Source organism: Anabrus simplex, chromosome 1 (genome assembly GCF_040414725.1).
Source record: "Anabrus simplex isolate iqAnaSimp1 chromosome 1, ASM4041472v1, whole genome shotgun sequence".
In the NCBI taxonomy this organism is placed as follows: Eukaryota; Metazoa; Arthropoda; class Insecta; order Orthoptera; family Tettigoniidae; genus Anabrus; species Anabrus simplex.
This window is the reverse complement of record NC_090265.1, coordinates 599,481,829-599,506,459: the sequence shown is the minus strand read 5'-3', so window position 1 is coordinate 599,506,459 and position 24,631 is coordinate 599,481,829. Positions and strand designations below refer to the sequence as shown.

The window sequence follows — 24,631 nt, the reverse complement described above, 5'->3', positions numbered from 1 at the left end:
ATTAGTTTTATTAATTTGTTCATTTTCCAATGCATTTTGTCTCTCCTGTTAGTTACAAAATGATTTACTAAGATAAATCATGATAAGAATTATGACAGTTAAATATAGCAGTTGGCTCACTGCGGTCAGCCCCTTGTATGCATCTAAAAAAAGACAGCTGCGAAGTAGAAGCTTCTGCGTTCCTCCTGTCATTGTCATTAAGTGAATTATAGTAGCTTAGTATTTCTGAGGAATATCTTGAATTAGTGATGTGTACTATTATGGAACGCTCTGTTTTGTGATTACCTGTTTTGTGTTCAATTTATTGTTTCGGATATACACATAAGCAATATAAACTTTTGACCTTCATCGAGAGCTATTTGTGTAGGACGCTATTTTACAAACGGAGTGTTTGTAAACACAACTGGCATCTTACAGCTGATATCCTTAGGGAAAGACTGCAATTGGTGAAGAAATTCACTCTGTAATGTACGCATTCGAAACTGCGAAAGAAGATATTCATCAAGAAAAAATTCTGCTAATGTTTCCTGCCTTCAGTCTTGTTCATTCAAAGCGAAAAGGATACTTCAAACATCCGAATAGAATGTTCAGAAACTTTCAAGCTACAAAAAGTCAGTCTAGTTTACAAGCCTTAAACTTTTGAATTCCTCGCTGGTGCATCTTCTCCGTTGTTTTCAACCATTACTAGTAACATAGCCAGCTTATTGTTAAACAAAAGCTATACGTCTAGGTTAGCTTTCTTGACCAATATATATTGGTCTGGTTTGTCAATAAGTGATCCATTTATTGAATCAGTAATATTGTTTAATATTTCCTATTTCTTTTCTCAAAATGAAGTTGTTGGAAAGTACTCGCTTTGAGGCCATCAACAGTGCACTGTCAATTGAAACTGGAGATAGCAAAATCTTTGGCAGGTAAGATATTCAGTTTATTATTAATTTATTCATTAGTAAACAGCATACACATCTATATATCACTCTCACAAACGCATACACATTACACGATAGCTCATGATAACCTGACCGGTTGCGTAGTTAATGGCAAAAGCCCTGTACTGCCAACCTGTTCAAGGTGCTTTTCATGTCGTTATGTGGTCCAGGCCAATTTTAATTAAGCATAGCACCAGTCGAGTAAAAGTATAGATTGACATATGATCGTTTCTATTGTCTTATCTGAAGTTCTCGTTTCTGCCTCGTGGATGGGAGGTGTGTCAGGTTGTCAGATCTTCCAATAGAAATGCCTCTAAAGCAAGTTTGTATACCAATCTTGGGAACGAGATCTTGGAGATCTCGAGCATTCTTTTAACGAATCTGATCTTAACATATTAGTAACCCATAGGTTAGATATTGTTGAATGCTACCAGATGAGTTCCAGCCCGTACGTTAGCACTGGGAGGACCTTAGTGTAAAATAAATGGCTGTGCTTAAAGACAGTCTTGTGTGGTTCCCTGGTGTCATAGGCCATACTGTATATACTTCTGATGGCTGCCAAAGATCTCTCCCTTACATGGCTTCTGAAAGAGGTAGCTGAGGGTTGAAATGTGATGCCCAGATATTTCAATGAATTCACAATTTTGGGGTTCCTTCCCGCCACATTGTATTCTGTCATTAGCCATGATTATTTCCCCTTTTCGGAATACCATCTGAACTGTCTTGTTTTTATAAATTGCGAAGCTGTTATTGAGAGCATAAGTTAGTTGCCCATTGCGTTTTGTAGATTTTCCCTGCTGCTTGATCCCATGACGATATCATCGGTGTATAAATTATAACCAAAGTGTTGTGTATGACCTCTGTCATATGACATTGCAGTGTTGCACAGGAGGGAGCTTAGGGGGTCATCTTGTAGGACTCTATTACTCTTAATTTATGGCATCTGATGTCTTGCAGTTTTGAACTAGGCCTACAACTTGGTTGTAGGAAAATATGATGTTGATAGCTATAGACAACAGGTTGTCTTGTCCAGTTATGTCCGCCAATTTAGTGAGGGGCATTTCTCTGTTCAGGAGATCAAACACCTGTCTATAATTTCCTTTCTGGATGTCTTAATGTGCCTTATGTATTGTTGAGGATGTTCTTGACTGTCTTTAAGATCTTGGTATAAACCTTACAGATGGTCTTTTCCCGAGCAATGCCAGTATATGAACCTGGGTCACCTGTCTCCCTTACCTTTGTATGGCATCTTAATGTTTGATTGCATCTTTCTGGAATTTGTCCTCCTGTTGTGAAGCAGGTATTGAACAGGGGAGTTCCATATATCCAGCAGTAAATTGCTGGTATTTTTCAGGTTTTCATTGAAAACACAATCTGGATCTGCTGCTTTTTTGTCCTTTGTGCCAGAACGACAGCTTTAATTTCTTCCTTCTCTAGCCTATACGTTTTTTTAATCGTGTTCTCTATTTTGTCCAAGTGGAAGAGCCATTATGAGGCTTTGTATGTTTAGAATCTCTGAGAAGTATCAATTTTATCAAAGATTCTGGAGCACAGGATGTCTTTCATTTCTGAAGTGCAATGAATGGTTCTATTGATACTAATAAACTATTCATAGCTTATGTGTACACTTCGAAGTGTATGGTATCATATAAAGAGAGATAGAAACATGAAAAAGAATGTATAATAGGATGAACGCAATGACAGGCCAGTGTGGGAAGAGAGAGGAATAGGAAGAAAACAGGACAAGGACAGCCTCCACAACTTCGTACCGGTACACTACTGCCTTCAAATAGATTGACCTGCTCCTTTTAGTCACATTTCTTCTGCATCCTTTATTTCTGACAAGAACATTTTTACTCTCCAGCTACATCTGGAGGGCAGATATCAAAGGGTCACCTTAACAGATCTTAGGTCTTGGATAAAAGGAAAGCTGGATAAACACAGGGAAAGGGAAGATACATGAAATAAAGATAAAAATAGGTGGTAAAAGGCAAGGCATACAGAACAAACACAAAAGGAAAGAAAGATCCCAACAGTATAATGTATGAGGACCATTGAGTCAGAGGCTATAAAATGAAAACCTTTACCCTTATTTCAAAAGTATTGCCCTGCACTATTGAGGCACTTGTCCCACTGTGACACCAGGTGAATGAATGACCATCTCGTAAAATTCCTGGAGCTGCGTTGTGAAAGAGTTCCGAATGTACTAGTACTGCTTGACATCATCGTCAGAGGTGAATCGTTTGCCTCTCAGAGCCTTCTTTACCTCAACAAAAATTCCATAATCGTGGGGAGACAGGTCCAGACTTTATAGAGGGTGACTGAGGACCTCCCATTTGAATGTCTGCAAGAGCTCCTTGACTGCGTCTGCTGTATTGGGCCTTTTGTAGAGCACAATGATCCCGTAGGTGAGCTGTCGTGATTGTTTCGATTTGTCAAGGATTGAGAGTATCGCTGTGGATTCACCGTTGTCCCATGCTGTAGGAAGTCCAAAAGAAGGGGGCCATTTTTGCCAAAGAAGAAGCTAAGCATAACCTTTCCTGCACTTTTGGGAACGGCCTTGGAATTTTCGGGTGGTGGCGACCCTGCATGCTTCCACTGGAGACTTTGTTTTGACTCTGGCTCAACGTGACGACACCATGTCTCGTCGCCAGCGACCTTGCCTTTTACCACCTATTTTTATCTTTATTTCATGTATCTTCCCTTTCCCAGTGTTTATCCTTCCTCTGTCAGAAAATGCACTGTATCCTTTTGCTCTTCTTTTGAAGCCTGTATTTCACTGTTTTCAGCACAACTGATTGCAGTGGACGATCGACGAGCGTGTATGCTCACTCTGTCGTTACGTGGGTGCGCCTATGTCCCTCTGGCAGCAAAGTTGGGACCTCGGCACTTTTATATGGATTTCACCTTCTTTCACAGGCAATGACATTATGATCCCTTAAGCAGTTTATAGCCTCCGGATTGTTTCTTTTTCAACCAACCCCGTAGGTATAGGAAAAGAAGAAACAAGTGTTGAATCAAGTCGTATAAGGAGAGAGAAGAACATGAAAAGGAATGCATAATATCAGGGCTGGACAAATCTGAAATAAATCTAGGCGTCAAGTAAAATTTCTTAGGCACTAAACATAAAAAAAGATACAGGCTAAATCATTTGCTTCCTCTATCATATTAACCAGTTATATATTTCACTTCATCTTAATCACTTTTAAATCACATTCACTACTCTAGGCACTTCATTTAATGGGCTGAAATACACTAAACCCCAAGCAGTGCTTATTCCATACTAGTGCAGTACACAGAGAACATAAGAGAAAATCTGACATCAACATCAGCCAAAAGCGAAGGCTTATCTTGTCGACGTAATGGTTACGAGCGATCACGAGATATATCGAACGTAGTCGATGGTTATAACCACTTCAAAACCTTATAATCTCTGTATTTAGATATGCTAGAGAGACAACAGTAACAACAACAATAAAAACAACAAGAAACAAATCACCTTAAGAATGAATTTTACCGTCAAGTTTTTTAACACTAGGATTACCAAACATTCTTCCTACCTACTTTTACTGAAGCCGTCATTTTGACCGATAGTAATTCATATTCATTTCTTGAGGATATTGGTGCCAGAAAAAGGTTCAAATTGAGTATAAAAACATCATAGACCCTAAAAACATTTAAGCTCTTTAGGCTTTTTCAGTCGTGAAATTTCCAGCATTTTGTCCCAATGTACCAGTGGGCTCATCAGTTGGATTTGCTCGGTCAGCTTTGAAGTGGGCTTATCACAGACCACATTTCTATACATTCCACATCTTTCCTTTGTCTTGTTCCCTTTGCTCACTGTGACCTGACAGTGTCTGCAATGTGAACTTTCTTTGGAGGTTAGGGCCTCATTGTTGCAGCCAACAGCGACGATGGTGTTGGAGGCCAACTAATCCGAGAAGCCGTGTAAGGATGCACTAGATCCGTTACCACCTGTTTCAGAAATACTCTTCTTGGTATTTGGTTGTTGGTTGTTGCGTTATAAAATGCATAAGCATTTAGACCAGTGAGATCTAGTATGATGAAGACATGCACCGGCCATCGCCAACTCATCGATTTTACCACGCACTTACGGCTCATTTGATCTACTATGTCGACACCAATTTAGTAGAATTATAGAAGAGACTGCTTCAGGTTTTTCTTCAGATGTTGTTCATTGTTCACCTTACTGAGAATGAGGACATTCTTGTTCTTTTTATCTTGGTAGGACGTGAGACTTGCATCCTCATTTTTGTACACTACTGTGCTGTAGAGTGGGTCTCTCCTGGTCTTCACAGAAATAGGAACTTCTCTCGTAATACAGTTCAGTGTGTCTACGATACTTGTGTTCTTTTTCTTCAATGAGTTTGGTAGTTTCAGTGAAGTGAAAAAGTTATTACATGTAATATTTCTTCTCTGATTGCTGAAAGTACTCAGCAAGATGCAATACTACATGTTCTCTTAGAGTCCAATTGCTGGGTCACGTTTCATCTTTCCTAAAATAGGGAAAACCTTTTACAACATACTTGGCTTTCACATCGACAGCCAACCAAAATTTACTACCAAATTGTTGGGTTTATTGGCTATATACTCCATAAATGGGCATCTGGCTTTCGATGGAAAGAGCTGTTCATCAACGTTAATTTTCTCACCTGGTCTGTAGCAAATAGTAAAATTAGATATATTTGTCACGTGGGTGTGCGCCTATGCCCCTCTAGCAGTAAATTTGGGACCTCTGCACTCTTATATGGACTGCACCTTCTTCTACAGGCAATGACATTATGATCCTTTAAGCCAGGGCCTCTCAAACACCCAAAATCTCACGCGTGCAGAGCGAGGCGCAAGAGCTCCGTGCACTGTGCATCGGTGCCGCTCGGATCAACGCTTCGTCTCTGGGCTACTCGGCTCTACTCGGCTCAACTCAGCCCGGATTTGGAGCGCTACGGCGCAAGTGGGGGAGAGGGAGACAGGCGGAGCGAGCGAGACAGGCGTGAGGAAAGAGAGAGTTAGCGCTATTGCTCCAAATCGAGGAGTGGGGGATCTGCACTCTGGTCAACCAAGCCAAGTCGTCTTTTGCACCGTGCACAGTGCATGCACCACGCGCATGCACCCTGAGAGGCCCTGCTTTAAGCGGTTCTCATTTTATAGCTTCCGGCTTGTTTCTTTGTCAACCAACCTCATAGGTATTGGAAAAGAAGGAAAGTGTTGAATCAAGTCATATAAAGAGAGAGAAGAACATAAAAAGGAATGCATAATATCAGGGCTGGGCAACGGATACAAGTGCAATTCTATATCAGTTTTCAGGGGATCCCTGTGGGTGGGGGCAGTAGAATAACACCCACGGCATCCCCTCCCTGTCGCAAGAGGCGACAAATAGTGGCCCCAGGGGCTCTGAATTTTGGAGTTTGGGTTGGCGACCACGGGGCCCTTAGCTGGGTCCTGGCATTGCTTCCCCTTACTTGCGCCAGGCTTCTCACTCTCATCTATCCTGTCTGACCTCCCTTGGTCAACTCTTATACTTTTCCGACCCGACGGCATACCTGCCAACTTCCCCGATTTAGGCAGGAGAATCCCGATTTTCGGCAGTTTTTCCCACCTCCCGATTACTCTATTATTTCTCCAGATTTTTTTTTAAACTTTAAAACTGTGTTTTCAAATCCCGCCATTTCAGCTTTCTACGCAAGTGGCCGGAAGTCCTTCGTTCATTGCCACCTTCATTTGAAATATCGACGTTTGTTAATGCGAAAAATGCGCGCTAATGTGCGATGTTTATTGAAACCAGTACCGGTATATCGCGTCGCGTATATCGAATGTCAATCTCTCGTTCTCGTGTGCTGTGTTCGTGTTCGTTCACATATGTCTAGTCGATTCTAGAGACTATCGTTAGGTTTGGAGTTTTTTTTTTAAATTTAGCGACAGAATTTCAAATATAGCGACTAGTGACTTTTCTAGAGATTTTAGGAGTCATTCGGAGACATAATTGCGCGGGCGCGTGATACAATATATTCTATGCATTTGCTAAGTAATGGCATCTGATTCACACGTGTGGAGCATGATTTCATACTATTTTCGGAAAACTTATCAAAGACCAATCATTTCACTCACATACTTCCTCTGACGGAATAGAGATGTGTAATTTTTAACCTAGTCGCCTATAGCAAACAGTCGGGTTTTGAGACAATAAGTGTTATCATATACCATAGTACTCCTGTATTGCGCAAGACAAGTAGAACAAGCAATTTTGACCAACTGTATCTCCTGATTCCTCCCGATTTTTCCTGATTTTCATATCTAAATCTCCTGATTTTTGATTTTATAAAGTTGACAGGTATGCAACAGTATTAGAGCACTCGAGGCCTAGGTAGTCTTTAATTTTCATGCCCTTCATGGCTCTTGTCTTTCTTTGGCCAATATCTTCATTTTAAGAAGTGTCGGATCCCTTCCACTTTCCTCTAGTTGCCTAGTTGTACTTCCTCTTAAAACAATAATCACCACCACCATCCCTGTGGATAGATCTTTCATTGAATCGAAGAAACCTCACGACTTTCAGGAAACGGTTTTGTGCCATAGTTTGGGAGAAAATTCCAGGTCCCTACTTCTGTGACCACGGATTGAGAACGTTCGTGTTAGCTCCTTAAGTTGCGCTTGCGTATAAAAGACCAATGAAAGCGTCCAATTCTTCCAAAAAAGGTGTCCATTTAGGATTGTTCAGAACTTCGTGAGCTTTAACCTCGGTACATCGTTTAATATGGCGCAGCATGGATTCATTAATAAAACAACGCCAGGCAGTAGCGGATAAGTTTCTTCAATGTGGCGTTTTGCACGTCTTGTGGGACCTAGGATTTCTCTGAGTATATTTTGATGTCATCAATGGCCTGGCAAGCTCTGTAGGTCAACACGAGTCCACACGGTTCCATCCAAAGCAACCTCTTCCTCGCCGACTGCCATGTGCTGACCACACCCATGTGTTGATTTACCACAGCATACGCTCAGCCTTCTGCAGTTGATATTGTGCTCCTTGCTAGTGATTTCATTATCTGCCTTAGTGTTTCCTTCACCTACAAAATGTAAAACCAAACTTACTTACACTGTGCACAGAGTTATGTAAATACAAAATAACTAATGTCAAATACGCTTATCTTTGTCATCAGCTGTTTTGCTGGGGTGCGTGTGCCGCCATTTGGCGGTTAATTCCCTAACCCTTGAAGTTGAAAGCCGCTGTGTGATTTCATTTTCACATGGTAATTCTACAGGATCAGCGCAACTAGAATCATTATCTGAACTATTTCCATTTGCCAAGCTATGCACGTCTTCACACTTACTGAGGTATAAATCACTCCCAGCTTTGTCGCTCGACTGTGATGGGGAAATGTTATGTAAATGGTTCAGAATTTTGGCATTCACCAGCAGACTATGCGAGAACATGTTTCTTCGGAGTAATTACAAACAGTTGGGAAATCTAGTTTGAATGTTTGTAACGACTGAACACGACAATTGACTGCTCATTATGATTGCACACCTTTCATTACTGAACAAATACAGACTATATTTTCCTGTCAGTGTACTTTAATCAGTGTTTGAAAAGAGCCAACAGCTGCCCCATTGTAGTACAACAATACGTTCTATTCAATACTGCGGTAAGAAAGTAAACTGTTACAGCTTGTTAGAATGATATCCCATTCTAAATGAATGTCACAAAAGTCTGGTATATAGCGATTGCAGTAGCGGTCAAAATGACCGTCCGGTAAAAGTAGGTATATGACCTCATAGCACCAACTAGAAATGAGTTACGGTATATATGCCGAAAAGTACACTTAAAATAATTAAAAACCACCAAAGGATTTGTTTGTCCTAAATGCATTAATAGAGTGATAGAGAAAACAGAACTGAAAACGGGCATTGTGACCGCTGCGGTAAACCTAGTGTTAAATGCCATCATATTTATTTGTTATTCGTTGTTATTTCCAAAGTTCTCAGTCTGTGGTCACAGAAGTAGGGTCCTGGAATTTTCTCCCAAACTCTGGCACAAAACCGTTTCCTGAATTTATTTGTTAGAATGATATCCCATTCTAAATGAATGTCACAAAAGTCTGATATATAGCTATTGCAGTAGCGGTAAAAATGACCATCCGGTAAAAGTAGGTATATGACCTCATAGCACCAACTAGAAATGAGTTAGTGTATATATGCCAAAAAGTATACTTAAAATCATTAAAAGCCACCAAAGGATTTGTTTGTCCTAAACGCATTACAGAACTGAAAATGGGCATTGTGACCGCTGCGGTAAACCTAGTGTTAAATGCCATCAGATTTGTTCGTTATACGTTGTTATTTCCAAAGTGGAAATAAATTCCTAAAATATTGTTTTTCCTCAGACTGGAATTTAGCAGTTACAGTTTGAAACTTTTAGGCACCTACACATTTCTCTTCATTGCCTTGGCAACTGGGTGCTTGGGATTTATCCAGCTCTGCATAATATAATGAATACATTGACAGGCAACTTAAGTGTGGGAGGAGGGTGCAATAGAAGGAAAAATCCAAAGGACGATTTCCACTACTTCGTATTCTCCCGTCTTCAAATAGATTAGCTCTTTCCTTACCAATCACAGTTCTCCTGCATCTATTTCTTCTCAGCCCTTGACAAGTTCATTTCTGCTTCCCAGCTTCATGAGGAGGGCGAGCGTCAACGCTCGTGGAGGGACCATCGTAATGTGGGAAGTTTAAGATATGAAGAAAGCTGGATAAAGAGAGGAAAAGGGAAAAGATATGTGATAGAGAATAAAACAGGTGGTAGAAGACTAGACATGCAGGACAAACACAAGAGGAGAAAAGAATCTCAATGGGATATTGTAAGTATTGGAAAGGAACAAACAAGTCTCAAATCAGGTCATAGGCTATAAAGAGAGGTAAGTAGGGATGTAATTTGATTATAAGTGTTCATTAACATTGCATCAGTTATGTTATCCTACTGTAATTAGCCCTTATAATATTTCTTGTGGGTGATGGCAGTAGAATACACTCACGGTATCCACTGCCTTTCGTAAGAAGAAACTAAAAGGGAGGACCAGGGGCTTTGAATTTGGGAGCGTGCGTTGGCAACCACGGTTCCCCTAGCTGAGTCTAGCATTGCTTCCTCGTGTCAGGCTACCCCCCCTTCATCTTCCTTTCCGACCTTCCTTGGTCAGCTCTTGTTCCTTTCCACCCTTGGTGGTATTCGGTTTGCGAGACCCAAGGAGTCTTTCATTTTCACATCCTTCCTGGCCCTTCCCTTCCTTTTACCAATACCTTAATTGTAGAAAGTGTCAGGCCTCTTTCCGTTTTCCTTATGATTACCAATTGTTAATAGAGGATGGTTGCCCCATTGTAATTCCTCTTAAAACATTAACCACCACCACATACTATTGTGTTTTCTTAATGAAGGGGTTGGAAAGTACTTAACACCATTAACAGTAGGATGCTCTGCCAATGCCTTCTTGAATTTTGTAATAGGGCTACATGATTAGAGGGCATCTTTAGTCACAGTGAATTTGATGGACTTCTTATCATTTCTTTAGATTTGTCAATTTTAATTTGTTTTGAGAGAATTTATCTTATTGTTAGCTCTCCTCTAATGCTTTAGATTATAGAATTGAATCCTGGGACATTTAGATGACATAGTGCATGAATGCTGGAAACCTGTATATCGTTTACTAGCATATTTATAACCTCATTTTATAGGAAAACATTCTGACATTCCTTAAGATCAAGTTGAAGGGATGCTAGTACATCCTAATTTTATTTCTCTCAAATTACATAGGCTATGTTCAGAAGGAACATGACAACGTATATTGACTTCTGAAGATTTGAAGTAATGGAGGCATGGTACAATATCTGCTGTATAATGTATAAAATTGCTAAAAATGACTAAAATTAAGATTAAAATCTGTTCTTAAATTACGAGCCGATTCACTGATAAATCTTGTGCATTGTTTGCAAGTTGACCAACGTATTTTCTTAATCATAAGTGACTCTTAAGTTTGCATTTTCCTATTAGCGGGAGCACTATCTCACCTTCAGATAGCTCTTCAATGGTTCTCATGTAGGCTGAGTGGACCTTGACCAGCCTGCAGATCCAGTTAAAAATCCCTGACCTGGCTAGGAATCAAAAACTCGGGGCCTCAAAGTAAGAGGCAGGCTCCCTACCCTTAGACCACTGGGTTGGCGTATGAGTTCATGCAATTTCCAAATTTACCTCTGGTACTTATGTACCAAAGAAAATATTTTTCCATATATGTTCTGGAGATTTTTATGCTCTAAGGTAAAGCTACCATATGCATGGCAGCATATGTTATTTTAAAAGGTATATAAATCGTACCTTGTATTACTTGTAGGAGAGAGATTTATTCGTTGTCTAAGGAGCCCTCCAACTTACCTCCCAAAATAAATATATAAAACATGCAACATTTCTCATTTCACCCGTGTCAACAGTTGCTGCCATTATAATCTATAAGTTTCATTTCCGTATTGATTGTAGCTACAACATAAGATTGATACTGAAGCCTCCACCTTATCAATACATTTATTTACATACTATCATTCACAGTACCGGTTTCGACCCTTCAAGGGTCATCCTCAGCCTACAATTACAAATATGGTTCTTAAAACATCACAATGGAAAATATTGTACAGTCTTGACAATTGTCCAATTCAACAGACCGTCTAAAACAAATGATACAATTAAAATAGTAAAATAAGTCCTCTCTTCTTGGATTGTAAAAGGGTTACGTAGTATAAAAGGACATGTCATTTGCAGATGTTTTTGTTGTTTTGATCAGCGTAAAAATTGAAACTTGCAATGCTATGTATGCACTGATAGTAGTATTCTTGAAGTGTCCTCTATTTTGCGTTAAAACTTATGATTAAAACATTTCGAGGGTTCATTCTTGTAATAACTATGTTGTTTGTTTCACCGTGTTCCTCTGCTGGTAGTATGAGCATCTTGAAGTGACTTGGACACTGTTTTTGAAGAATTTTTATTCTTACAAAATGCATTTTACTACCAACTCAGCATTAGTGTATATTATGAGTCTTATGCCTCGAATTGAACACTAGACAACTACCCAATTCTTCAAAAACAGTGTCCAAGTCACTTCAAGACGCTCCAGCAGAGGAACACGGTGAAACAAACAACATAGTTATTACAAGAATGAACCCTCGAAATGTTTTAATCATAAGTTTTAACGCAAAATAGTGGACACTTCAAGAATACTACTATCGGTGCATACATAGCATTGCAAGTTTCAATTTTTACGCTGATCAAAACAACAAAAACATCTGCAAATGACATGTCCTTTTATACTACGTAACCCTTTTACAATCCAAGAAGAGAGGACTTATTTTACTATTTTAATTGTATCATTTGTTTTAGATGGTCTGTTGAATTGGACAATTGTCACGACTGTACAATATTTTCCATTGTGATGTTTTAAGAACCATATTTGTAATTGTCAGCTGAGGATGACCCTTGAAGGGTCAAAACCGGTACTGTGAATGATAGTATGTAAAGAAATGTATTGATAAGGTGGAGGCTTCAGTATCAATCTTATGTTGTAGTTGCTGCCATTGACTGAAATTTATAATAGAATGGCACAACTGTTAGAATTCATTACCGAGTTGGTGTGAATTGGTCCTTCTGTCATCGGGGTGACTCTTTATTATGCGCTCCTAATGCTTTAGACCCATGAATGTCACTACAAGCCAGATCTGTCTAGAACAAGAGATTGTCAACAAAAAGATCTTGTTAGCAGTTGGTAGTGTGATTTGACAGTCGTGTAAGCTACTAAGTTGATAGCAACAAAAGAGCATAGTGCTATGGTAGTGGCCTTATCTGCGGTGCGTATAGTACAGTTTGGCTTCCTTTAAAAATGATGAAAGGTGGCTATAGGAAAAGCTGCTTTGATGTTTAAGGGTAGTTATCCCACATGTCACTAAATGATGATTTATACATTATAAATGGCTCTATTCATCACTTGGAAATAAAAAAAGCTAGATGCCAGTTGGCTATAGCAGGGTGAATATCTGAACCTTGGAATGAAAATGAGCATATAAGCCTCGTTTGTTCCTGGAGAAAGTTGCTGGATGATAATTGTCAAACTAGCTGAATTATTCAGGAAACTAATCTCAAGAAAGGGGAGAAAGAGAAAATTGTATGAATACAATAGTAGACTTACTGAAGAAAATTCCAGTTTTTAAAGATGTTACTGGTGGTGGTGTTGGAGAATAGATGGGGCAGGGTGAAAATTGTGAACTTTTAGACAGTGAAATAGTTGCACTAGTGAAAGAGAACAAAGTATAAAAGTGAAGATGAATCAGAAGACGAAGAGCTGGAAGACAACAGAAAAATTTAAAATAAGACATACAGTGAAGGACTTAAGTCCGCTAATGGAAGGCTCCATTTCGTGGAGAAGCAAGGTGTATCGGCTGTGGATATTTTTATTGTTTCCGTCGCCTACTGCACATGACGAAGCTGTAAGAAGAACTAAATGAGTGCAAGGGACAGTCAAGCAACACAAAATTTTATTCTTACAAAGAACTTAAGTCATTTCTTCAGTTTTGTTTGCAAGATCTTGTTAAGTTTTAATAATTATTTGTACTTTTCTGTGTCCTGTATTGTACTAGAACTTTCATTAGGGCAATATGCAGTAATATATTATGAGTTGTGAAAAACCTACCCTTTTTTCTGCAAAACTCGACATTTTGGAAAGTCGACACCCTCTCAGTCCACTTTAGTTTGCAGGACTCTACTGTACTAACAAAACAACTTTCAGACAGTTATATCTGTTTTACAAGTGTTGATATTCTAAAAAATCTCCACATCAAATAATAATAATCGTCATCATCATCTTAGCATTGTCCCACTAGTGCAAAGTCCACGTTTTGGATCTCCGAATGCCATTTCACACGGTCCTGGATGTCATTTGGTCTCAAGCTGACAGTCGTAATATTCACATTTATTGTGTCTTGCCAGCGCTGCTTTGGTTGTCCACGTGGGCATTGGCTGTTGACTTCAGAGTAAAAAGCCGAATTAACAATTGTGCCAGGAGCTGCAAGCAAGGCATGGCCATACCATTGAAGGTGCTTCTCTCGCATTTTCTCCACAATCTTCACAGCATATAATAATAATAATAATAATCATCATCATTTCCAGTTTATTAGGCTGTGTTTAGTACATATTACATATGGTAAACAAAATGGCCAACAGGATACCAGGGGAATTCAAACCCACAACCTTCCGATTTTGCATCGGATGCTCTTACCATTGAACTATGATAGCCTATATTATAAGGGGCAGTCAAATGAAAACCAAATACCTGCTACAACGTGACCATGGAATTGTTTTATTCAAAAGTCATAATCAAAAGCGTTAATATCATTTATCCCACTGGGAGACAAGACTATCAATTCCTATTTTTTAGAAAGAGGTAGGTCACCGATGCATCCACAACCACACCCACTCTTGCACTTCCTCGTCTGAATAAAACCAACGTACACCAATGTCTTTCTTCAGGTCACCAAAAATGTGAAAATAACAAGGTGAAAGATCCGGGCTGTACGGAGTATGTTGAAGTGTTTCCCAACCAAACTGGTGCAGCGTAGCGTTCGCCTGATTGGGGCAACAGCACGATCCTATTCAACAGCATTCCAGAGCGCTTTGAGTTTATGACGCATCGCAGTTTCTGCAAAGTGTCTTTATAGCGCTACGTATTGATTGTGGTTCCACGCCCGAGGACGTCGTCAAGCAGAGGACACCTGCAGTCAAATGAGGTCATCATGACTTTACCGGAACTTGTGCGAACAGCTTTGGACTTCTTTGTAGGGGGAAATTTGCAATGTTTCCATTGTTGGCTTTGCCATTAGCTCTCAGGCTCGAAATGGTGGCATCATATTTCAGCCCATGATGATACGGGGCAGAAATACATACTCTTCCTCATGGTACCGCTACAGATGACTCGGACATGACGCCATTCTGTCAATCTTTTGTCCGTCCATCAGTTGATGCGGAACCCACTGCGCTCAAAATTTGCGGAAATGCAAGTGATCTTTGATAATGGCATGCGTGGAGCCATGGCTAATGCTGACCTGAACACGAATTACTTCCTCCGTGATTCGTCGGTTTTTCCAGATAAGACCATCAGTCCACCCTATCACATCAGTAGTAATGGCTTGATGGGTCTGTCCTGGGCACACATCGTCTTGCAGTGATGTGCACCCTTCTTGGAATCTCCTATGCCACTCGTGCACACTTATCATGGACATGCAGGGTTTGCCATACACAGCAGACATGCGACAATGAATTTCGCATACTCCAGCACCTTCAGCCACCAGAAGATAAACCACATTTCTCTGCTCTTCGTTGCTTGCCTCCATTTCTACAGCTGGACAAACAGACTAGACCAGTCCACGCACCACCAAAGACATAACGCAACAACTGCGTGCACCTGTGAGTTGTCACTATGCAGTTCTCCTACCACATTGATGGCAGTATTGATACGTAACAACAGTGTTGCCACCTTTTGTGCGGAATATATTATGGCAGGTGTTCAGTTTTCATTTGACTGCTCCTTATATATTTGTTGTTGGAAAGGATCTTGGATATCAAGAGGTTGTGGGTTTGGATCCTACTGGTGTTCTGGTTGGTCATTTTTGTTCTGTACTTAACATCTCTGTAATATGTCCTAACTTGCATGTATTGAACACGACCTAATAAGTTGAAGGTATATTTCAAGTACTATGCAGTTATGAGAATTAAATATTTAGTAAGAATAATAAAGAATAATCCTTGGCCCACATCCAAAATTATAGGTGTGGTTCAAACACAAGTGCTCTTCCGTCTTTTGGCTGGCAGCAGTTGAACCCCCCTTCCCTACAGCCTGTACCTTGCACCTAGTGATTACCATCTCTTTCTGTGTCTGAAGAAGTTCCTCGGTGGCAAGTATTTTAAAACCAATGACAAAGTGAACGACAATTCAGAAATGGCGGCAGACTTCTGCAATGAGGATCTGCAAAATCTTATACCATACTACAGCAAATGTTTCAATAAGCATGATATTACTGTATGTGAAAAAATAGCTAAAGATATGCAGAAAAGCATTAAAAAAAAGGAATTGACCAATAATAAACAGTGGTAAAGCAAATAAAATTTTTATTGACAGAGAGTCCTCTATAAAAAAAGTAGTCCTTGTACTATGATTGGTTCATTCATCTTAGAGAGATGAAATAAATGTCATTTTAACCTCTACAGTGGAAGATGTGCCAAGGAAAATTATTTTTCCAAAACAGGTTGATGATATGGTTAAAAGCATGTATTCAGAATTCTAAATTATGTACTTGAAACATGTAGACAAATAGAACATCAATCTTTTTGAAGATGGGCAGGAAAACATACTGAACATCCTATGCGACAGAGGTTTGGGGGGGGGGAAACATTGGAGGCTTACAACCGCTAGAGTAAGATACCGGAGTATGTTGTCAGACAGCTTCGAAATTAAGACGGGAGTCCAACAAGGGGATGATCTATCGCCAATAATATTTAACCTAGTTTTGGATGAAGTGGTGAAGAGGTAGAGACAGTTGAATAGAACCATGGGAATTGAAGGTGTACAGATTGAATATAAGATCAAACACAATGTAGTCCGGCCCCACGGTGTAGGGGGCAACGCGCCTGTCTGGCACTCGGTGGCCCCGGGTTGGATTCCCGGCCAGGTCAGGGGTTTTTAATTGCAATGATTAATATCCCTGGCCTGGGGACAGGGGGTTTGTGACGTTCTTAATCTTCCTTTCCTCACACACAACATTCCACACTACCACCATTCCAATTATACGTAGGTTCATTTAATATGGTGCCATAAAGATCCACATGGGTCGACACCCTGAACAGATAGCATTAAAAAAAAAACAGTGTCATAGTGGATTTCCTTGCCTTCGCAGACGATGTGGTATTGTTACATGAGAAGGAAGAAGATGCGAAGTTGGCCCTAGCAAATCTATCGGAGACTGCACCAAAGGTTGGTCTAAAAATAGCTTACAACAAGATGAAGGTACTGAATACGAAGACCGATTGGAATGTAAAAGGCCAAGGGGTAGAAAGAGTCGACAGCTTCCAGTACCTAGGTGAGAACATTACGGGTGAAGTACAAAGCAACAAAAGTACCACAGACAGAGCTCAACTGCTGCTGAAAGTGCGATATACAGCCATGACTACATATCGAAAGAAAAACTTCTCGAGGAACGCCATACTGCGACACTACAAGATAACAGTCAGGAATGCTGCATTATGTGCAGCTGAGACGCTGACATTGGGCAGGAGAGCATACGTACAGTTGGAGGAGGAGGAAAGAAGAATCTTGAGACATATGTGGGGCACCAAAAAAGCAAGGTGAAATCTGGGTACACAGATCAAGGCAGGAACTATATGAGAGTATAGAACCAATCTTGAGTGTGATAAGAAAGAGAAGGTTATGATTTGTTGGACATCTCATGAGGATGGATGACAGTAAGCTGATGAATGGAATGCAACCTGCTTAACTGGAAATAAGTGGATGAAGGAAGTCGGAGAAGATTGGGAGACTGTTGGCATAAAAGAAAAATATCCACTGATGACAGTACAGGATAGGTCCAAATACGGAAAGCTCTGTCACAGATGGACGGACACCAGGATCCAGATTCAGATCACGGAAGCAGAAAGAAAGAGGAGGAGTGAGAGATTGAAGAGGTATTGGGAAGAAAGAATGCCAAACAAGTCACTCGTGATCCTCGGGGGTCATAACGAACCAAACAGAATAGAATAAATGTTTAATAGTACTTTTTTTTCTATTTGCTTTACGTTGCACCGACACATGTCTTATGACGACGATGGGATAGGAAAGGCCTAGAAATGGGAAGGAAGCGGCCGTGGTGTGAAAATGGGAAACCATGGAAAACCATCTTCAGGGCTGCCGACTGGGGTTCGAACCCAATATCTCCCGATTACTGGATACTGGCCGCACTTAAGCGACTGCAGCTATTGAGCTCGGTGTGTTGTTTCATAATACATAGACATCTAGACCTATGTAGCTTGTGTTAATCATGGTATCAAGAGTCACATAAAACTACAAACTTTTTTTTTTGCTTTTAGATTGTATTTTTCGTTTGATGAGAGTCAGTGGAATTGAGGCAAACAGCTAGTTGCCTGTCCTATAACTAAACTTGTCGTGTGGCTGTTTAGGTTGATTATATACATCTCTTTCTGTTCAGGTATAGGTAAGATCAGATAAGTTATACTACCCAGCAGTCACCTAAATCGTACTTGGCAGAGTATTGTAATATAACTAATAGTTTCAGGCAAGAAGATTGCGAAGCATTTTCTTATTCTTACTCAACTTTTTAGTTGTAAAATCCTTAAATCAGTATGTTGTCTATTTACTTTTTCAGAATTGAAAGTTATTCGTGCAAAATGGCTGGTGATGCAAAACAGCTGTACAAGAAGTTCAATGCTGAGCAAGGTGCCACTCCACATGACCTTCAGGCCCTCTCTCCTCCTCAGACAGGGCTTGGAGCTTCACCTGGACAGTACCAGTACAGGTAAGAGCCTATTATCTGATATGCTTCTAGTCCTCTTTCCTAGCTCACTGTCTTTGATATACCAGGTGAATCAGCTGCCCCTACCAATATGTTTTATTAAACTGCAGTTTTATATATTGTAGTCCTGAAAACATCTGTCCTGTTCTTCCAGTACGCACAGTAAATACATCAAAATGGATATCTTTGTATTTACAGCCTACACAACAATAGAAAGCTATTATGCCATAATATATCAAATATTAGAAATTATGATTGCACTCTCCGAATGATCTGATATGTAAATGAAACGTCTGTGTGAAACACAAAGTGAACACTGTGACCGTCTTAAAACTATCACGTGAGCTGTAATCTACTCGCATTATGCAGTCTAGCATAGATGGTAAGAGTAAGGTGAACTCTAGGGTACACCAGTCTTATATGCAATAGGTTTGAGTCCAGGATAGGGATAATCTTTTTTTATTTATTTAATTTTACTGTCTCTTAAATGTATGTGAAATATATTTTTTTATGCACGAAAATGTATGTGGCTCTAAGAAATGCTGATATATCATTGTAAACGTCATTTAGAAATACAGTCCAGCAAGGCTATTGCCAATGATATCACATCATACATTTACTCCCGATTGCATGGAATATGCTGCGTGTTGCGCCCCGTGGGGATTGTCAGCACTCCAATAGTGCATGTTGTGGTGGTTGATGGTACCATTATTGTGGAATCACGATTAATCTGAGAACAGGGTTTTTGACAGGAGTGCTGCATCTTTTTCCAGATTTCCTAACATTCACTGATATAAATTCACTCACACTTCAAATTCTCTGCCTATGGAGCTCTTGATTTAGCTGTAGATAGTAGGGATGACATTTACGTGCAGTATTCGTAGTACGGAAGCTTGGCTAATGTTCACCTGTTGTGCAATTGCCCATGTACTCATGTGAGTTATTGTGAGCTGTATTAATAACAGCCTCCTCATTCTTATAGCCTTCTTTCAGACTGGTGGTATTGTCTGAAGTACCACTGTTGTTCATAAACATCTTTCAAGGTTACTGAAAGTCTTTGCAGGCAGATGTTGCCTGTCCGGATACCTTTCCTGATGTTAAGTAGTGCCTGCAGCAAATTCTCTCTTGCTTTCCCATAGATAAGGAACATGCCAGTATATTTTTCTATGTAATACATGGCGAATGACTGAAGCGACTTAATTCTGACCGTATAGCAGTGCAGTTTGCTCAATACACAAAAACAATAATAGTGGTGGTTTACTGCAAGCATATGGCTCACACTGGCCCATGTTCAAGCATTGAAGTTTAATATCAGTGTAAAAAATGTTTGTACAATGTAGGATTCGAACTACGAAGGCGGAACTTATATAAACGGGAATTTGAATGTACCGCTGCTGTTAGTAATAATTCCGAGGTGGGGCTTCGCCACGATGCTGGTGGGGGTGTCTGGAGATGGGGTTTGTGCGTGCGAACGACAGTAGAGAGCTGGGCTGCTTAAGTATACCATGAATGAGCAAGAGGTGCAAACGTCTGTTGCACAACGCATCATTAGCAAATTTCTCACCGGGCGAGTTGGCCATGCGGTTAAGAGCGCGCAGCTATGAGCTCGCATCCAGGAGATAGTGGGTTCGAATCCCACTGTCTGCAGCCTTGAAGATGGTTTTCCGTGGTTTCTCATTTTCACACCAGGCAAATGCTGGGGCTGTGCCTTAATTAAGGCTACGGCCGCTTCCTTCCCATTCCTAGGCCTTTCCTGTCCCAACGTCACCGTAAGACCTATCTGTGTTGGTGCGACATGAAGCAAATATCAAAACAAACAAAAAACAAAAAAATCAAATTTCTCACGAAAGAGGGCACCAAACCTTCCGAAATTTTGTTATGTCTCCGCTCACAGTTTGGGGAAGAAACACATTCGCAGACTCGATTGTATGAGTGGGCTAAAAATTTGTGTTAGGAAGAGAAGCTGTGGAAAATGAACCTCATGAAATGAGACTGCAGCAGACATCATCACTGCAGATAACATTGTTGTAATTTGTGACATTATTGGTGAAGATCGGCGAATAAAAATTTTGCAAATTGTTTTAGCCGTAGGAATAAGTGACGGAAGTGTTCAAACCATCATCCGAGATGAACTCCATTTTAGAAAATTGTCTGCCAGGTGAATTCCTCATCTCCTCAACCATGAACAAAAAAACTTTACGGCTGGAAGTTTTTCAGAGACTCCTGCGTCACTATGAGGAGGAAGGAGAGGATTTCTTTCATTGTATTGTTACTTGTGATGAAACTTGGGTACATCATTACACTCTAGAGTCAAAGCAAGCAAGCAAGCATGCATGGAGTGGCAGTGAAGAAACGGAGCAGGTCCGGTGAAGGCCAAAACGCCCATCTGCTGGAAAGGTGCTTTCAATCGTTTTCTGAGATTCCGTGGGCGTTTTGCTGGTGGATTTTCTTCACGAACAAAGTACAATTAATGCAGACTGTTACTGTTGCCTTTTGGATGAAGCAAAAGCTGCCTATCCCAACGAGCGAAGCCGGCAACCGATCTGTAACATCATTTTTCTTCACAACAATGCAAGGCCGCATGCTGCCGCTTTGACGCAGGAAAAACTGGAGGAAATTCACAGGACACCTCTGAAACACCCTCCGTACAGTCCTGATTTATCGCTCTGTGACTACAGTTTGTTTGGACCACTCAAACAAGACCTAGGAGGACAGTGGTTCGATGATGATGCAAGTGTAGAAGATAAGGCTCCGCACACATCCTCTTCTTTCTATCAGGACGGCATCAAAGACTTGCCAATCCGATGGAGAAAATGTGTATCGAAGGCAGGACGCTATGTAGAAAAATCTCTATATGTGTATTTATTTTTGGTTGAAGCAATAAATTTCAAAAAATAATTCTCGTTTATATTTGATCTGCCCTCGTATCAATATTACATTTATTAATTAGTAGGCTACTGTTTGACCACATATGCTATGCCACAGCCGTGTGTAAAACTCTTATTAAGAATGTGTTAGAGCACATTACTTCTCCCATTCTCTGTTTCGTACACTCTCTACATCACTGTATCATAGTTTTAAGTGTTAATTTCATGTTTTGCTATACCTGGCCACTTGGCACGGCATCTTAGCATAGTTATGTGGTAGACTTAACGTATAGTAAATGATTGAATGGATGTCATATTTTCTGAATGGTCTACAGTCGCATGATGGGAATGTGCTTACAGTGCATTAGTATCATGTGGAATGCTAGCAGAGATATATCGACATCATGATGATCTCAAATGTTTTTTTGGGGTGCAGAACAAAATATTGGTAGGCAGCTGATTCACCTAGTATATACCGTATATTATAGTCGAGTCACCCGCTATCCGGCCCTGATGTTTCTTAGACTGTTGCCGATTTTTAATCATGCAATATAAACAAATGTGAACTCGTAAAATATTTTACGCATACTTAGATTAGATTCTGTGTTAATGTGATGGAAATGCGTATGGAAATATGCAAAAATTACCTCTAATACAGTAGAAGTCTGTTATAGCGAGAATTCATAACAGTGAAAAAATTACTCGCTATAACGGATTGTCGTTATATCCGATTTTTGTATAAAAGTCGGAAAACCCGCCATGCACATTAAAATCGGCATGAAACGGCAATAAGTTTGTTCAAAACTTGTGTTTCCGCAGATGATATCCACACTATGACTTGTTTGTTATTTTTCGAAATCCGATACTACGTGAAAGTGTATGTTTAATTTCATTCTTAAAAAAATATAGTACCGCATTTCTCCGACACCAAGATGAACCCCACTTTTTCCTTCAAAAAATTTAAATCGGGCTCAAAAAGTACTTTGTAAAATCATATGAATGCCTTTGTTGTACAGTAGGCCTACACATTTTTAGACTATTTTTAGACGCCGAACATTAACTTTCGTCATGCCGTATTTTTTTGCGGCTGCACAATTATTATTTATTTCCGTGGGTTTAAGGACCATTAATTTAAAATTGGCATTATAATACCGACGCGAACGCGTTGAAAATTTGCCGGCAATACCTATTCCATGCTTCTCTGCAATACAACGATCCACCAGAAAATTATTCTTGCTGTCTATAAATCTGTTACTTTTACTCAGCGTCAGATATAACCGGCTACCGCTACACGCACGTGTTGCTTTCCTGGTTCGGCCAAATTCAGCGGCTAGCGATTTATGGGCCTAATCGCGGCCGTTGAAAGTCAACGCACGAGTTTATTGCGCCACGGTATGGCCATTCCGCCCTTGCGTTTTTCGTGCACATACCTCACAATTTCATCTTCAACTTCTTGAAAGTGTCCTTGTTGCGTACCCCTGAATGCATTTTTTGTACAGTACGCATTTTTTAGCTCTTTGTCTTCAAGCTAACGCCAAATATTGGCTTTAGTTAGGCCTATGTGCGGCTGCACAATTATTCTACATTTCCGAGTGTTTAATAACCATTAACTTGGCATCATATTATCGACTAGAACCCGTTGAAAATTTGCCGGCAATACCTTTTCCACGTATCTTTACAATACGACTATCCATCACGAAAATATTCCTGCTGTCTATAAAAATTTTACTAAGCGTCAAGTACAATAGACGCGTTATAACTCTGCCACTAAGTAGCTATGGCCTTTCTAAGAATTCAAAGGCTCTCATGTTTTGATGCCATTCTGCAGATTTGAGAAACGTTCTTGTAGAAGCTAATAGAATGCCATAATCTCTTCACTATTTCCTGAGATGCAGTAACGTTACACACAGGCACTGTACAACCGGTTGTCGCAGCTAGCGATGTAGGCTATAGTAAAGAGGCGGTCGTTTATTGTCAACAAGTTTTGTGCGTGTGTGAAAAGAAGCGGCGTGGTTACCGTGGTAGTGCCAGTGGTATCCATTAACTTACTGTCAGGCCGCGAATGCAAGACAACCCTCGAGTTTTCGCATGAGATTCTGAGAAAAAATGTCTGGGATTCGGAGAAATACGGTATCACTCCAGAGGTTTCTGTGGCAAACACTTCAGTTTTCTTCTTACGGCGTCACCTAACCTAACCGTATATGTATCATGGAAACATATTTGAAACGCATTGTAACTTTTTGATGGCTACCCATAAATAAAAATAAAATAAAATCATGAATAAAAATATATAAATAAAATTACTCAAAAACTTAATAAAATTAATAAGCATAATTAACCGAAATATCCTTATTATGGGCGCCAGAGTTCACCAGAATGGATCCCTCGAATTTAGATAAGAGCATGATAAACTGTATATCCCAGGGCGTGTACATAATGCTGCGTACTGGTACATCTGCTGCAGGCCTTACGTAACCTCCTGAAATCGACTAATTAGGTAGGAACTGCACCTAGGTTCATCAATAACACTGATTCTAAAATAGCTAACTATATTCTTAACAAATTCCGTGCATGAGCACCTCATCAACATACAACATTATACATATAATACACAGAAAATATTGCTGGAAGACTCCATATTCACAACAACAAAAATAATGAAAATCGTGGGAAAACGAAAGCGAGAACTAAGCTACCATTTGTAGATAGTCCGATGAACAATGTACATGTATGAAGATAAATACCCTTCACTGTCTCTATATCAATTCGACTTACCGATTCTCATAATCGGCAGTTATCACATCACACAGATACTGTACCTTGTACTACTGTGTTCACATATTTTAACACTTGTTGTAAAGATATATACACACGTCTGTCGATCCTCAACATAAATTATGGAAAGTCTGAGATAGCTTTCACCAGCATATAATGCTAGGCCGCCACAAGTGCTACAATACTTAATGCGCAAGCACTCTCCACAATCAGCCACTTTCCGCGAATATAACGAGACTACGCTCCACGAACGTTTGAAGTCCAGTCCATTGCAGCCATGTCACTCCAGTACCGTGTATCAGCACCACTTCCTTCCCGTACAGTGCGTCAGTTGTAGTTCTCTTATACAGTGTCACTGGTTGTAGTTATCTTCCTTCTCGTTCCTTTACAATCACCTCGGTTGCCGCCGTATGATCAACCTTTATAGACATCAACATCCCCCTC

General features: G+C 40.1%; 1 protein-coding gene across 4 annotated transcripts in view; it reads left to right on the top strand.

Annotated features, from left to right (window-relative positions):
- The first annotated feature begins 173 nt into the window (after nucleotides 1–173).
- The window catches only part of Maf1 (repressor of RNA polymerase III transcription Maf1), a 131,610-nt gene continuing 107,152 nt past the window's right edge, over nucleotides 174–24,631 (top strand). For all 4 annotated transcript variants that reach the window (XM_067135636.2, XM_067135634.2, XM_067135635.2 and 1 more), the window contains exons 1-2: nucleotides 174–914; nucleotides 18,399–18,548. In XM_067135636.2, coding sequence (XP_066991737.1) covers nucleotides 832–914; nucleotides 18,399–18,548 — 233 coding nt within the window. In that variant the 5' untranslated portion in view covers nucleotides 174–831. The remainder of the gene's footprint in view (nucleotides 915–18,398; nucleotides 18,549–24,631) is intronic.